This window comes from Patella vulgata, chromosome 2 (assembly GCF_932274485.2).
Source record: "Patella vulgata chromosome 2, xgPatVulg1.2, whole genome shotgun sequence".
Taxonomy (NCBI): Eukaryota; Metazoa; Mollusca; class Gastropoda; family Patellidae; genus Patella; species Patella vulgata.
In genome coordinates, this window is record NC_065880.2 from 84,677,540 (window position 1) to 84,693,021 (window position 15,482).

Below are 15,482 nucleotides of genomic sequence, written 5' to 3' on the forward strand. Positions count from 1 at the left end.
ATACAGCGCACACGTGCTAATCATCCGGCCATCCTACTCCCCCAAATAAAAATAACTATTACATACATGACATGTATCTATGTCAATTGTGGGTGTACATAAATTTTGTATTGTAGAGTTAACCTATTTTACAACACCTGGGCGGTAGATCAATCATTTTCTTTCTTAACTAAAGGTGTGTACATGTATATTAACATAATTGTCAATTCAGCACTTCAGTACAGTTAGATTTTTTAAATATACAGCCCCAACAGCTGAATGATAGAACATACATGCAAGTCAAATAAACACAGTTACGACACTTAAAGATACATTATGGGAGATTAGATAATGAGTTGGCAGTTCGCATGATAATAGTTAAAAAACTAGATGATGTAAAGGCAATTTGCTGAAAATTTCAGTCAAATTGATCCACTATGAACCGAGAATTAAGCGATTGAAATTTCCACCTAGCCTCGATCATCATTACTAAAGTCGTTACGATAAAAAGCAGAGTCTTGATTTTCCATGTTTAATAATTAAATTGTGATGGAAAGTTATGCAGTAAATCTGAACATAATCCACTAAAGATCACAGGCTAGCGATGCCATCGAGGGTTGATTATGGTCTGGATCAGTTAATTAATGTCTAATTAATAATTTAGATAACATTTCAGGCATAAAGAAAGATCTGCAATCGGCAGATTTAGCTCTTGCATAATGTATGTTTAAAGTAGCTAAGTCTCCAACTCAATATCATTCAAAGTCTTTGATATATAAAACACAAATTATTTGTTAATTTAAAGTTACAATTTCATATTTTTAAGTTATATTTTTAAAATTTTATTAAAATAAATCCTTAAAATAGATGTTATCTATAAACAGCCCTACCTTGTTAAAGAATAATCCTATTAATCCTATAATTCATCATTTTCAACTTCAAATTCAAACGTTTGAAGATAGCTATTCCATGGGGGGGGGGGGGGAATTAGGAAAACAAGGGAGGTAATTGTGTTATTATTTCCCGTGTCAATGATATTTAAGTATGGGAATTAATGCCTATGATCGTATAATAGTGATTTGATAACCTATTGAGCAAAATACATAGAAATAATTATGTTTTGACTTTCTTAGAAAATATGAAATTCTCGCTTTAAATCAACATTGATGTTGTGATGGTTTTGCAAAATACTAATAACTACTAATACACTAATAACTCTTTTATCATCAATGACGTCAAAATATGTTTGCTCAAGTTTCATTTTATTAGTTTAGAGTTCATACAAATAGAGGCTATACAAACTAGGATAACTTCAACCGATAAAAAACATTTGAAGTGTTGTCATGTAACGGAAACTGATGTATAATAGACAAGGAAAGTAAATTTTGTATGTCAGATTAATCTGATCCAATACTCAGGTCAATTAGCAGAATTTATAAATAGGTCATACTTGTTTACTTCACATATTACCATCATAATACTCCTCAAGGTTGTTATATGCAGTTATCAAAACCAGAGCAATTAATCCACCTAGATAATTTCACAGCGAATGTGAGTCTTCTAGAAAATCACAGGCAAAATGATATTAAGGTCATGTCTAGGAAATTAAAATTTTAGGATACAGTTAATTAATTTGTTTAAGACAACAGTCAAATTTGATTACTTAACCTCATTTTATTTTTGTTGTCATTCATTTCTGAAGACTGATATATTCTTAATAAATCCAATTGTTTTATATTTTGAAATTGGATAAACACTATTGAACATATAATCTAAAAATAAAATTTGAAAACGTGAGCATATTGTCACTAACAGATGCATTTTGCAGCATATGCAAGTTCAATTCTGAAGAATAAAAATAAGTTCATGTAAAGAATATTCCATAGGTTTTCACTTCTTCTGGGGTAGCTTTCTCGAGTTTGACAACGTTTCAGAACCTAAAACGATATAAAACAATCAAATAAAGGGAAAAATTGAAATAATTTATCATTACCTTCATCGATAACCCTTTCAAAGAAATAAATTTGGCAATATTTTCTGGCTCAGCTGTGAATGTACTTTCTGGTTCGTGAAAATGGCTGATCTAATGTGAAGGCTTGTAACAAAATACTTCGGGAAAATGCACGAGCGAAATCTATCGAATGCGTTGATTGGTTGACTTGTTTATACAAAGCTAGTTTATTTAGGCCAGTGCTATGAAAATAATCGGAAATGAGAAACTATTTTAAACAAACAATCTTCATAACAGTGTAAATGACTAATGAGTATTACTATGCTAACGGCTAATGAGTAATCAACGGAATATGGTTTACGAAAATAAAATATAAATCCGAAATTTCCAAAATGGCTGCCCTTATGCTGCAGAAGGGTTTGTGTTTTATTTCTGTTTTTCTTCGAAGAAAAGTAACATACGGACATTACAATGATCTTATTGCAGAGATCGATCTTTAGAAACGATCAATTATTTCACCTTACAAAAACCAATTCATTGTCACGCATCATTTCGTATCGAATGAATCATGAAAATATCTGTCAAGCAACTCATATCGGGCCGGCTCCTCTCTGGAATGTAGGCCTATACAAACAACAAATTGATTAGTGAAATGTCCCACTGTGTCATGGCAAAATCACACCCCAGCCACACTCACCAATCCACTAACATTGCAGTGTAACCTAAGAAATGAATATTAAAGGAGCTAAATCGCTAATATTTGGGACCTACAAATTGACACAAATGGGTCGCAACGTATATAATAATAATGTGATATGAATGTAAATAAACTGATTTACATACAATCATTTCCGTTTTTACTCTAATTTCAAAGCAGTTATGTTCGACAAAATACGCCAGAAGTGTCAGTCTCTAGCGTCTGGTTATTCCAGTCTACACCGATAGTATTTATTGCGCATGCTCTCCAGATAAGAATATGGGGTCACCGTTTGACAGGACTTGTGGAATGTGTAGAACATTGTTCTTCAAGTCGCTTGATGTTGTGAGTTTCCAATTGGTACACGAAACGTGTACCATAATTAGGGTGACCCGTGCACTCTACAGAAAGTTGGTCTCGACACGGCTAAATGTGCACGCTACAGTTGCGTGTCTCGAACTGATTTCTGAATACCCTGCACTCTCTTTGAGTCGATTAATAGCCATGGCACGTGCAATTCTCTACAAATATATCAACTATTACAGCCGTAAAAAATCTATTGTTGACGATTTTGAATAGCAGTAAAATTTAGCTTCTTGGTTATTACAGCAGCTTTAGAAATTACGTTTGTTTTAATTTTTAAATTGCTTTATCATTAACTGTACCGTTAAGAGCGGCATCTTTTGGTTTAGTACAAATATTATCTCTGAATCACTTTTTTTAGCAGGAACATGATACTAACAGTAGTTTCATTTTACTTTTACAAGTTTCTTAAAACAATTGTTGAGTTGGCTAAAGTGCTTATTTCTAAATTCAATTTCTTGTTCTAGCTTTCTGTTATGTTTCGTAAAAAAGTAGTCTTTATTATCCCGACCTGTCAATCAGACGTAGAATGGTCGATAGACTGGTTAATCGAGACTAATTTCAAAACAAGGGCATGTAACCTATCTTTTACTCAAAAGTGTCTGGATGTTATGGACGACACTTGGAACCAGTTTTCAGTCTATTATTTATAGATGATTAATGGTCATAGCTTATTAAGTACATGATCGTTTATTTAGTGACTATAATTGTGTGAAACTGATTTGAGGCTTGGCATATATATAAATATTGTGGCGTAATTGTCGAGATATTTGGAGATATTTATTTAGGGTGGGTCACCCTACCATAATGCATTTCAGCTCAATTTGTAACAAGGGAGGGGGTGGGGTTGGCCGAATGGTTAGCATGTGCGTGTTGTATCATAAAGTCTGTCATTGAGTCAAGTGGGCCATGGTTTCGATTCCCTGGTCGTACGTGACAAGGAGTAGGGTGGCCTGTCTAACCTCGTGGGTTTTCTCCAGGTCCCCCGGTTTCCTCCCACTGCTAAAGACCCTGTACGCCCAAGCGAATTATTGGAATAAAATTGAATCATATGCTAGTCCCGAAATGACCTGGTTTGTGCCGAGTGGACGTTAAACCATTTCTCTCTCTCTCTCTCTCTTTCTCTCTCTCTCTCTCTTTCTCTCTCTCTCTCAAATATTAGCGATTTAGCTCCTTTAACATTAGTCTGAAAATGACATACATAAATCAGACTTTTTGATTTACTCCCAAACTGAGCAATAAATGATTCTATAACTCTTTAGGCCTGAAATGTTTTCTAAATTAATAATTAGACATTAATTAACAGATCCAAGCCATAATCAACTCTCGATGGATTTCTGCGATATTAAATAGATTAGAACAGTTCACCCATATTTTGATTTAAGCTAAAAATAGAGGAGCGAGACTTAGCTTTGAACAACCAGTACCTTATTTGAAATTATTGCACACATCTTGTCAAATATCCAAAGGCTAATATCTTCGCTTGCAATAGAGTAATGTGATTGAAATTTTCAAATTATTCATTATACATTATCTATTTTTATGCGCCCACATGGAAATGTGGTCGTATATTGCCGTCACCCCCGTCCGTCCATCCGTCCATCGTCCACAATTTCTTGTGAACACTCTACAGGCTACATTTATCATCTGATTGTTTTGAAATTGATATATGTTGTTTGCATTAGTGAGATGAAGAAGCCTATTTTATTTCAATAACTTCCGTTAATTTCTTCTGGAGTTATGGCCCTTGTTTCACTTTGTTGCACCTTGTGAATGCTCTAACGACAAAAGTTATCAACCGATCTGTATGAAATTTATATGCATCATTTAAATTAGTAAAACGAAGAAGCCTATTGAATTTCAGCAATTTTCGTTAAATACATCTAGAGTTATGGCCCTTGTTTCACTTTGTTGAACCTTGTGAACGTTCTAATGACAACAGTTATCATCCGATCTGTTTGAAATTGATATGCATCATTTAAATTAGTGAAATGATGAAGCCCATTGAATTTCAGCAATTTCCATTTATTACGCTGTGAGTTATGGCCCTTGTTTCACTTTGTTGTACCTTGTGAATGCTCTAACGACAAAAGTCATTATCCGATCTGTGTGAAATTTATATGCATCATTTAAATTAGTAAAACGAAGAAGTCTATTTAATTTCAATAATTTCCTTTAATTACGTCTAGAGTTATGGCCCTTGTTTCACTTTGTTGAATCTTGTGAACGCTCTAATGACAACAGTTATCATCCGATCTGTTTGAAATTAATATGCATCATTTAAATTAGTGAAATGAAGAATCCTATTGAATTTCAGCAATTTCCGTTAATTACGCAGTCAGTTATGGCCCTTGTTTCACTTTGTTGTACCTTGTGAATGCTCTAACGACAAAAGTTATTATCCGATCTGTATGAAATTTATATGCATCATTTAAATTAGTAAAACAAAGAAGCCTATTGAATTTCAGCAATTTCCGTTAATTACATCTAGAGTTATGGCCCTTGTTTCACTTTGTTGAATCTTGTAAACGCTCTAATGACAACAGTTATCATCCGATCTGTTTGAAATGGATATCTGGCATTTAAATTAGTACAATGAAGAAGCCTATCAAATTTCTGCAATTTCCGTTGATTACGCTGTGAGTTATGGCCCTTGTTTCACTTTGTTGTACCTTGTGAATGCTCTAACGACAAAAATTATTATCCGATCTGTATGAAATTTATATGTATTGTTTAAATTAGTAAAAGTTTCAGCAAATTTCTGTTAATTACATCTAGAATTATGGCCCTTGTTTAACTTTGTTGAATCTTGAGAACGCTTGAACAACAAAAGTTATCACCTAATCTGTATGAAATTCATATGCATCATTTGAATTAGTAAAATGAAAAAGCCTATTGAATGTCAGCAATTTCCGTCAATTACTTTTAGAGTTATGGCCCTTGTTTTACTTTGTTGCACCTTGTGAACGTTCGAACGACAAAAGTTATCATCCGATCTGTATGAAATTTATATGCATTATTTGAATTAGTAAAACGAAAAAGCCTGTTGAATTTCGACAATTTCTGTAGAGTACTTCCAGAGTTACATCCCTTGTTTTTGTTTTTAGAACCTTGTGAACCCTCAAACGACGAAAATTATAATGTTATCTGTATGATATTGTCTATTAAATTCCCCTAATCACCTACAAAAGAATAATTATGTGACAACCCTTGTCAACTGCTCGGACGATTTAGCTGCTGTGGGCGTATGTTTTGTTGCCTGGCAACCTATCTTTGAACTATTAAAGCAAGAATGGTTAGTTCTTTATCTAAATCTTATATAATGTATCTTTAAGCATGAATGTAAACAAACCAGTAATGTAATGGATTGAATCAATAGTCCGGTCCATCTCAAAGATAAAAGTTTTAACTATTAAAAAATGATTTCATGTATTTTTCAGCCATTCGACAGTGCATGAGAGTCAGATCGTTAGAATTGATTTCTCCGGTTACTTGTCAACAAATTCGATTCAAATCTGGGAAACAAAGACTCAAGGCTCCAAGTCATGCTCAGAGTAAAGATAAATATGTTCGAAGGCAGAAAAAAGGGTAGGTAACTCTGAAAAGTATCAATACAAGTACATGTATTTATATACATTTAATTTAATGCATACCATGTTCCCCAAGCTATCCAAACATACAAATAGAGGGGTTGGATAGCCGAATGGTTAGTACTTGCGCGCTGTATCATAAGGTCTGTCAATGAGACAACTGGCGTGGTTTCGATTCCCGGTTTATATGTGACAAGGAGTAGGGGGCGCCTGTCTAACCTTGTGGGTTTTCTCTTGGTCGTCTGGTTTCCTCCCTCAGCTAAAGACCCCTCCGCGCAAGCAAATTATTGAAATAAAATTGGACCATATGTTAGTCCCGAAACGTTAAACCCCATTTCTCTCTCTCAAACATACAAATAAGTTACACCTCCTTAAATTCTTTGTGATCCCTTTTATCCAGAATGTGGTTAAACGGGTTTGCTGTTTTCTAATTATTGCCAAAAATGGATAAATAATTTATTTAGAAAATATTGCTGTTATCTAGGATTAATGATCATTTTGTATCCAAGGCATGCTTTCTATGTGTGGCCAAAACAGCTGATATCCCTAACCAGTAATACCATATGGGAGAAACTATTATCAACGAAAACATTATAAATCCTGTTGAGACAGGTGGGATACTTTAGGGGTATTCTCAGGTCATGATAAATAGTTTCTGATATAACTGGACAGTGACATGGGGAGTGTTTAGAATAGATTGTACGAAAAATTTGAGACATGAATGTTTTCATTATCAATTTGGGCGTTGTAGAATATTGTATTCGCCCACATAATAATGTTATTGTATATTGCTGCTGTCTGTATCCGCTGGTCCATTTGAGAAATGAAATGAAATGAAATGGGGTTTAATGTCCTACTGTTCTGCTCCGAACTGGGTTTTTGAAGACAGGCATATAAAATAAAACTAAGTACGAACAATCCAAACCATAATACAAAATTCGAAGTCCTAAAAAAACGGTATAGGCAAAACAGTGTAATCAGCGAATGGACTGTTCACCGTGTACAAAATACACGACAGTGTGCTATGAGGGAAATTTTGCCTGGACAGCGGCACTATGGCCTACTCTTATATCAAATTCCAACTGTCAAGGGATCTTTTACGTGCACGCCAATGTGTATACGGGACCTCGGTTTTTCATCCCATCCAAACGACTAGACAGCTGTCTGTGCCAGGCCCTCCGTCCTGCATCACTGACAAGGGGAAACCACGCCGGAAAATCTGAATGAACTTTCTCAGCCAATGCTGGGATCGAACACTTGACCTCCAGGCTAGCGAGCCAGCATCTTACCCACCTAGCCACCGTGATCCCCAGGTCCGTTTGAGAACTTTGCTTTGTGAACAATCTATTTTCAATATTCAACCATTTTTTCTTTCAGTTTCCTAGAAAAAAAAGTAGAGAAAGTGGATAAAGACTTTTTAAAAAAAGTTCCTGTTGACGATGTTTGGATAAGAAAGTATTATCCTGAACGACGCTACAGTATGGCTGATGCTATTCACAAACATCGTGAATTAGCACAACCTGAAATGTTAAACAATATGGATGGTCTTATTTACGCAGAAATGACTCTTGACATGATAACCACTAAAAAGGTTCGAATTTCTTTTGTGAATGATACTTCTTTCCTTGTAGCAATCTGTTTATTGGGTTCAAATTGATATCCTCTTCGTCTTCGAAGGAATTTATAAAAGAGCTGAAAGTCGCCACTGTACCTAGAGCAATACATTATAATACATACATACTAATTTATTTGGCTGACATTTCGAAGAGTATTCTCTCAAAGTTATGAAATGAAATGAAATGAAATGGGGTTTAACGTCCTACTGTTCTGCTCCTATACTGGGCTAATGAAGACGGACATATGCCATACTGTGTGCTATGAGGAAAATTTTGCCCGGGCAGCGGGGCTACGGCCCACTCTTATATCGAATTCCAACTGCCAAGGGATCTTTTACGTGCACGCCAATATGTACACGGGACCTCGTTTTTTCGTTCCATCCGAACGACTAGACAGCTGTCCTTGTCAGGCCCTCCGTCCTGCATCACTGACAAGGGGAAACCACGCCGGAAAATCTGGATGAACTTTCTTGGCCAATGCAGGGATCGAACACCTGACCTCCAGGCTAGCGAGCCAGCTTCTTACCCACTTAGCGATGTGATCCCTCCCAAAGTTATCAAGCTAATACAGTTTTACAATTTCCGGTGTGGTTTCCCCCTTGTCAATTTTGCAGGACGGAGGGCCTGACTTTACACTTATAAATATGATTCACAACATGTTCAAAATAGAGAATATCACTTGTTTTTCTTTGATTTCAGGCCAAATTTATTAAAGGTTTCCGAGAAACTGTGTTATTACCCCATCAATTTGACGACCAAACACAGCAAAAGGTGGCTGTATTTTGTGAAGTAAGTACACACAGCCTACTTCAAATATTCCAATGAGATGAAACTACAGAAATCAAAACACTTTTTTTTAATTTAATTTTTATAGAAATTTGGTGGTATATTGTCGTCACCTCTGTCCGTCCGCCGTTCAAAATTTCTTGTGAACACTCTACAGACTGCATTTATCATCCAATCTTTTTGAAATGTATATATGTTGTTTACATCAGTGTGACAAAGAAGTCTGTTTAATTTCAACAATTTCCATTAATTACTTCTAGAGTTATTGTCCTTGTTTCACGTTTTAGAGCCTTTGGAAAGCTATAACAACTTAATCATCTGATCTGTATTGAATTTATAAGCATTATTTAAATTAGTAAACAAAGAAGCCTATTGAATTTCCTCAATTTATGTTGAAGACTAAAAACTAAATTTATCATCCAATTTATCATCTGATCTGTATGAAATTGATAGCAGTGTCTTGTAACTGCTCCTATCAGCTACAAAATATTAAATATGCGACAACACTAGCATTGTCGAGGGTTGGACGATCTAGCTGTTGTGGGCATATGTTTTGTTGCCTGGCAAACTATCTTTTTTCATAATGAAACAAATATGTTCGAAAGTACAAAAGTAACAAAACATCTGCATTGCCAGTTACTCTAGATGGACTTCTATTACTGGACATCTTTAATTTTTTTTTTTTTTTTTTTTCTTTTTTTTTTTGGCCTGTGATATTGAGCTTCATCTGCTGATGTGACAAGTTAAATATATGGGTTTGTAAATATGTTGTCTGTGAGAGAGTGAAGCTAGTTATTATGGGAGATTAAATAAAGAGCTGGCAGCCTTCACTATAATAGTTTAAACTTGATAATGTAAAGGGAATTTGCTGAAAATTTCAGTCAAATTGATACTCTGAACTGAGAATTTAGAGATTGAATTTTTGGCCTAGCCTCGACCATCATTACTAAAGCCGGATGATAAAAAACATGGTCTTGATTATCCATTTCATGATTAAATCATGAATGAAAGTTGAGCAGCAAATCGGATCCTAATCCAGTAAATATCGCAGGCTAGCTATGACATGGAGAGTTGATTAAGGTCTTTTCATTTTAATAAACATCTTATTTATAGTTTATATAACATTTCAGGCTTAAATAAAGACCTGAAATAGGCAGATTTAACTCTTTCATAATGTATGTTTAATTGTTTTAAATTTCTTTAGACAGATTCAGATATAGCTTTAGCTAAAGAAATGGGAGCAACTTATGTTGGAGGCAGGGAATTAGTCAAAGAGGTAAACATTTCTTATTTTCTATTCAAAAGTGAGGCTAAGTCAACAGATATAGGCAAGGTTGAGATATAATTAATTTTTGTATTCGGCAGTCATTAGGTGCAGTTTAATATAAAAAAGAAAAACATTAAGACTTCAGATTTATTATTTTGACCATCATTTATATAGCCATTATTTACATACATGTAACGATCATTTAAAAACAATATCCAAACTACAAGAATAATATATTTCTTCTAGAACAAAGAAGGGGGGTGGGGGATTGCCTAATGGTTAGCTCAGGCGTGTTGTATCGTAAGGTCTGTCATTAAGTCAACTGATGGGGTTTCGATTCTCGAGTTGTACGTGACAAAGAGTAGGGTCGCCTGTGCAACCTCGAGGGTTTTCTCTGGGTCCTCCGGTTTCCTCCCACTGTTAAAGAGGCCATAGGCACAAGCGAATTATTGAAATAAAACTGAACCATATGCTAGTCTCGAAATGACCTGGTTTGTCTCGAGTGGACGTTAAAGCCCATTTCTCTCTCTCTCTAGAACAAAGTAAATAAATTTGGTTGCCCAAGTTTAGATTTTGTCGTGTGAGAGAGAGAAATGGGGTTTAACGTCCACACAAACTAGGTCATCTGAGGACTAACACATGGTTCAATTTTATTTCAACAATTCACTTGTACATAGGGGTCTTTAGCAGTGGGAGGAAACTGGAGGACGCGGAGAAAACCCACGAGGCTGGACAGGCGACCCTACTCCTTGTCGCGTACAACCAGGCAATCGAAACCACGCCAGTTGACTCAATGACAGACCTTATGATACAGCGCGTACGTGCTAACCATTCGGCTATCCAACAACTCTATTTGTACGTTTGGATAGCTTGGGGAACATGGTATGCATTAAATTAAATGTATATATACATGTAAAGAGTGAGAGAAATGGGGTTTAACGTCCACTCGACATAAACTAGGTAATTTCCAGACTAACATATGGTTCAATTTTATTTCCATAATTTGCTTGCGCATAGGGGTCTTTAGCATTGGGAGGAAACTGAAGGACCCAGAGAAAACCCTCTTCACATCTTCACATCAATGAAATAAAATGCCTATTTTGTTTGTTTGTAGATTGTAACAGGTGCGATAAACAAGGATGATATAGACCATTATTTATGTGTACCTGATATGTTAAATACTGTTATACCTATACGACCTGTAGTTAGAGAAAAGTTTCCTTTAAAAGTAAAAGGTAAGTCTATTTATATAATTTTGCTATTAAAATTATACCAACATTTTACTTTTCTCTGATATAAAGAGGGGTTGGATGGCTGAATGGTTAGCGTGTGCACCATATGTTAGTCCCGAAATGACCTAGTTTATGTTGGGTGGACTTAAACTCTCTCTCTCTCTCTCTCTCTCTCTCTCTCTTTCTTTCTCTCTCTCTTTTAGGGGTTCAAAATATGAATACATATGCACAATTATTTTGGGAGGTTTTTCTGTAGTTAAATACATTTCCCTATATGGCACTCATCCTCAATGCCCATATTGTGATTGGTCAATTTCAGATCAACCCACCAATCGAAAGCTATGAAGCAGAACATCTTTTGGTAGGCTTTGACTGACTGTCTATTCAAAATTAACATTTTATACTGTGATAGTTCCAGAACAAATTCATCTACCCACTTTGGGTGTATATTGTCGTCTACGGTTTTCGACAGATTCTTTTCCGATAGTGTGTATTGATTTTCAGTGTTCTGAGACCATTCATACCAGAGTGAACCTTATGAACGCAATAGAGGATGTACTTTTTCTCAGATGTTTTTCAAATTTGGTGGGAATCATTGGGGTGATTACTCATTAGAGGATGAACCCTATTAATTTTCAGCGCATGAGCTGCGCCTTTCTTCCCGACCCGTCTTGGAATCGGGATTTTTTTTTACAAGCAGTGCCATTATGTGTATGGGATCCTGGTTTCCTATCTGAAATGCTACATGTGTAAACATTTTGTTAAAATTCACAAACTTTGCTTTAATTTAATAAATTTGATATTTTGTAGGTAACTTTGCTTTAATTTCATAAATTTGATATTTTGTAGGTAACTTTGCTTTAATTTCATAAATTTGATATTTTGTAGGTAACTTTGCTTTAATTTCATAAATTTGATATTTTGTAGGTAATTTAAATGAAGATGTTAAAGCAATGTTAGAATTATTTTTAAAAGGTATAACCTTTAATTGTGTTAAAGAAACTGATTATATTGGTAAAATACAGGCACCCATTGGAACAGTAAGTAGATCCTTTATTTATTGTGCTTTCGATTCCCCGGTTGTACGTGACAAGGAGTAAGATCGCCTGTCCAACCTCGTGGGTTTTCTCACGGTCTTTCAATTTCCTCCCACTGCTAAAGACCCCTACGCGCAAGTGATTTATTGAAATAAAATTGAACCATATATTAGTCCCGAAATGACCTGGTGTGTGTTGAGTGGACGTTAAACCCTCTCTCTCTCTCTCCCTCTCTATCTCTCTCTCTCTCCCTCTCTCTCCCCCTCTCTCCCTCTCTCTCTCTCTCTCCCTCTCTCTCTCCCTCCCTCCCTCCCTCTCTCTCTCTCTCCCTCCCTCTCTCTCTCTCTCTCTCTCTCTCTCTCCTGTATTTATTATTTTTATAGTTCATGAAATTTATGTGAATTTTTTACATTAGTAAAGTGAGGAAAGCCTATGTAATATCAACAATTTCCATTAATTATTTCTAGAGTTGTGGCCCTTGGTTCACATTAAAGAATGTTGTTAATGCCAGAGTGACGAAAGTTATAATCCAATCCAGTTGAAATTGATATCAGTGTCTTGTAAATGCTCCTATTGCCTATGTTGCCTGGCAACCTATCTTTGGGTCAAAGAATTCAAAAGGATACTATCTCTTTTATGGGGTTAAAATATGTACATGTTTTTTTTTTTTTCTGTAGGCGGGTGCATGGCCAAATGGTTAGCGCGTGCGTGCTGTATCATAAGGTCTGTCATCGAGTCAAATGACGTGGTTTCGATTCCACGGTTGTACGTGACAAGGAGTACGGTCACCTGTCCAACCGCGTGGGTTTTCTCCAGGTCCTCCTGTTTCCTCCCACTGCTGATCAGTGCTAAAGACCCCTACGCACAAGCGAATTATTGTAATAAAATTGAACCATATGTTAGTCCCATTATGACCTAGCCTGTGTCGAGTGGACTTACCCCCCCCCCCTCTCTCTCTCTCTCTCTCTCTTTTAGGGTGTTAAAATATGAATACATGTGTACATTTTGTTTGGGGGTTTTTTTTTCTGTAGTTAAATATGAAAGATGAAGAAATAGAAGCAAATTATAAAGCGTTAATACCAGTTATATGGAAATACAAACCACAAAAAACAGGTTGGTATTAAATTTATATCACAAATTGTAGTAGAAACAGGGGGCCACGCGGGCTCAGGGAGTAAGACATCTGTCTAGTCGTTCGGAAGGGACGGAACCCAAGGTCCTATGTATACATAAGTGTGCATGTACAAGAACCGTTGATAGTTGGAAATTGATATAAGATTAGACCATTGCATCGCTGTCCAAGCAAAATTTCCCCCATATCACACTGTATGACATATTCCCGTCTTCATTAGCCCAGTTGGTGCAGAAAAGAAGGCCGTTAAACTCCATTTTATTTCATTTCATTTTATAGTAATGTCTTGCATCAGAGATAGCTTCTCTTTCAATACTTTATGATGATTTTATATTTCAGTTCACTTTGTAACGGAGTTATCTATTATCGCGCCACCTTCTGATGAACGATTTCTTCTCCAATTGGAAGATTACGTTCCTGGTCATGAGAAACAGGAAGATGAACAAGAACTGGATGATGAGGAAGACAAAATGGCTGCTACAAATTAAGGACTAAGAAGAAATGTCAGATTGTGTGTGACTGTTATATTAATGATAACACTATGGACAGGGAAGACAAATAAGATTGTTTGGACATGATCATGTAGTGATTTTAATGGATCACCAAATCACTAGTGATAAAATATCAGGTGTGTTTTCTGTGGAGTAAGTGTGGATAAGGTGATAAACACATTGCGTTGCATTTCCGGACCTCTTGAAAATTCATTTTTACCAGTACAGAAGCATTCTGCACAGTTCACACAGAGGACTATCTACTTTGAGAAAAGATCTCTGTATTGAATGGCCGCCATATTTAAAAATTTGTTTTTACCAGTACAGAACCATTCAGCACAGTTCACACCACAGAGGACTATCTACTTTGAGAAAAGATCTCTGTATTGAATGGCCGCCATATTTAAAAATTCATTTTTACCAGTAAAATTCATTTGCACAGTTCACACTACAGAGGACTATCTACTTTGAGAAAACATCTCTGCCCTGAATGGTCGCCATATTCAAAAATGGGTATATTATTTTGATATGTGGCTCTAATCCGTTTTGAATCTTTCATACAAACAATGATAAAATAAACATTTTCTATTTTATTAAATGAAAGCAAAATAAATATTTCTCCAAATTCTCGAAGTATACTTAATATATTCGACTGAAATCGTTGAGCTTCACTAGTGACATTTAATTGCTTTTCAGTGCAATAACTTTTCAAGGTTGTTCAAGCTACAATCTTTCAAGGTTGTAGAAACCTCTGAAAGTAGAAACTACACAATATGAATGTGCTTAATGGTGTAAATCAAATGGTATAAAAGGAAAATGAAATGGGGTTTAACATCCTACTGTTGCTTAGCGATATAGATCATGAACTGTAATATTAATGAAATGATAAATGTGTAGAGATGTGATATTTTTGTATATGTTACAGTCATTAAAGGAACCATTCAAATTTGAGTAAATTCTTATTTAAAAAAAAAATAATAAAGGTTTGACAGAAATGTCAGTCGATATAAAATGTATTTTTAGTCCCTTGTCAAACTATGCTTGATAAAATGTGATGCAAAGATTTAAATCAATGGAGGCAGACCACCATTAAATTTTACCCTCTCGGTACCCACAAATTGTAGTTCGTCTGTTTATCGCAATTCCCCCTCTCTCTCTTATTCCTCCCCTTTTGAATGCCCATTTTTGTTGATTTTTTGGGTCTAGAATGGACGAACGTGGTTTGAATTAACATTTCTGCCAGGTTTTGGTAAATATTCATGATTTAGAGGCAGTAGGATAACAAAGTTAACAGATTGGTTATGGTGATATGTACAGCGGATAGTTACATGTTTTTAGTAT

General features: G+C 35.5%; 2 protein-coding genes across 2 annotated transcripts in view; one reads left to right on the plus strand and one right to left on the minus strand.

Moving 5' to 3' along the window:
• The window catches only part of LOC126812086 (CCR4-NOT transcription complex subunit 6-like), a 121,725-nt gene extending 119,616 nt beyond the window's left edge, over positions 1 to 2,109 (minus strand). Inside the window, exon 1 of the mRNA XM_056098686.1 lies at positions 1,973 to 2,109. The gene's annotated coding sequence lies outside the window, so the exon portion shown is untranslated. The remainder of the gene's footprint in view (positions 1 to 1,972) is intronic.
• Positions 2,110 to 2,208: 99 nt separating this feature from the next.
• LOC126812131 (39S ribosomal protein L1, mitochondrial) lies at positions 2,209 to 15,157 on the plus strand. The gene is made up of 9 exons (XM_050538389.2): positions 2,209 to 2,347; positions 6,431 to 6,578; positions 7,958 to 8,171; positions 8,896 to 8,985; positions 10,187 to 10,258; positions 11,364 to 11,484; positions 12,409 to 12,521; positions 13,550 to 13,631; positions 13,990 to 15,157. The coding sequence occupies exons 1-9, from the start codon at positions 2,323 to 2,325 to the stop codon at positions 14,136 to 14,138; spliced, it is 1,014 nt and encodes a 337-aa protein (XP_050394346.1). The 5' UTR covers positions 2,209 to 2,322; the 3' UTR covers positions 14,139 to 15,157.
• The last annotated feature ends 325 nt before the right edge of the window (positions 15,158 to 15,482 follow it).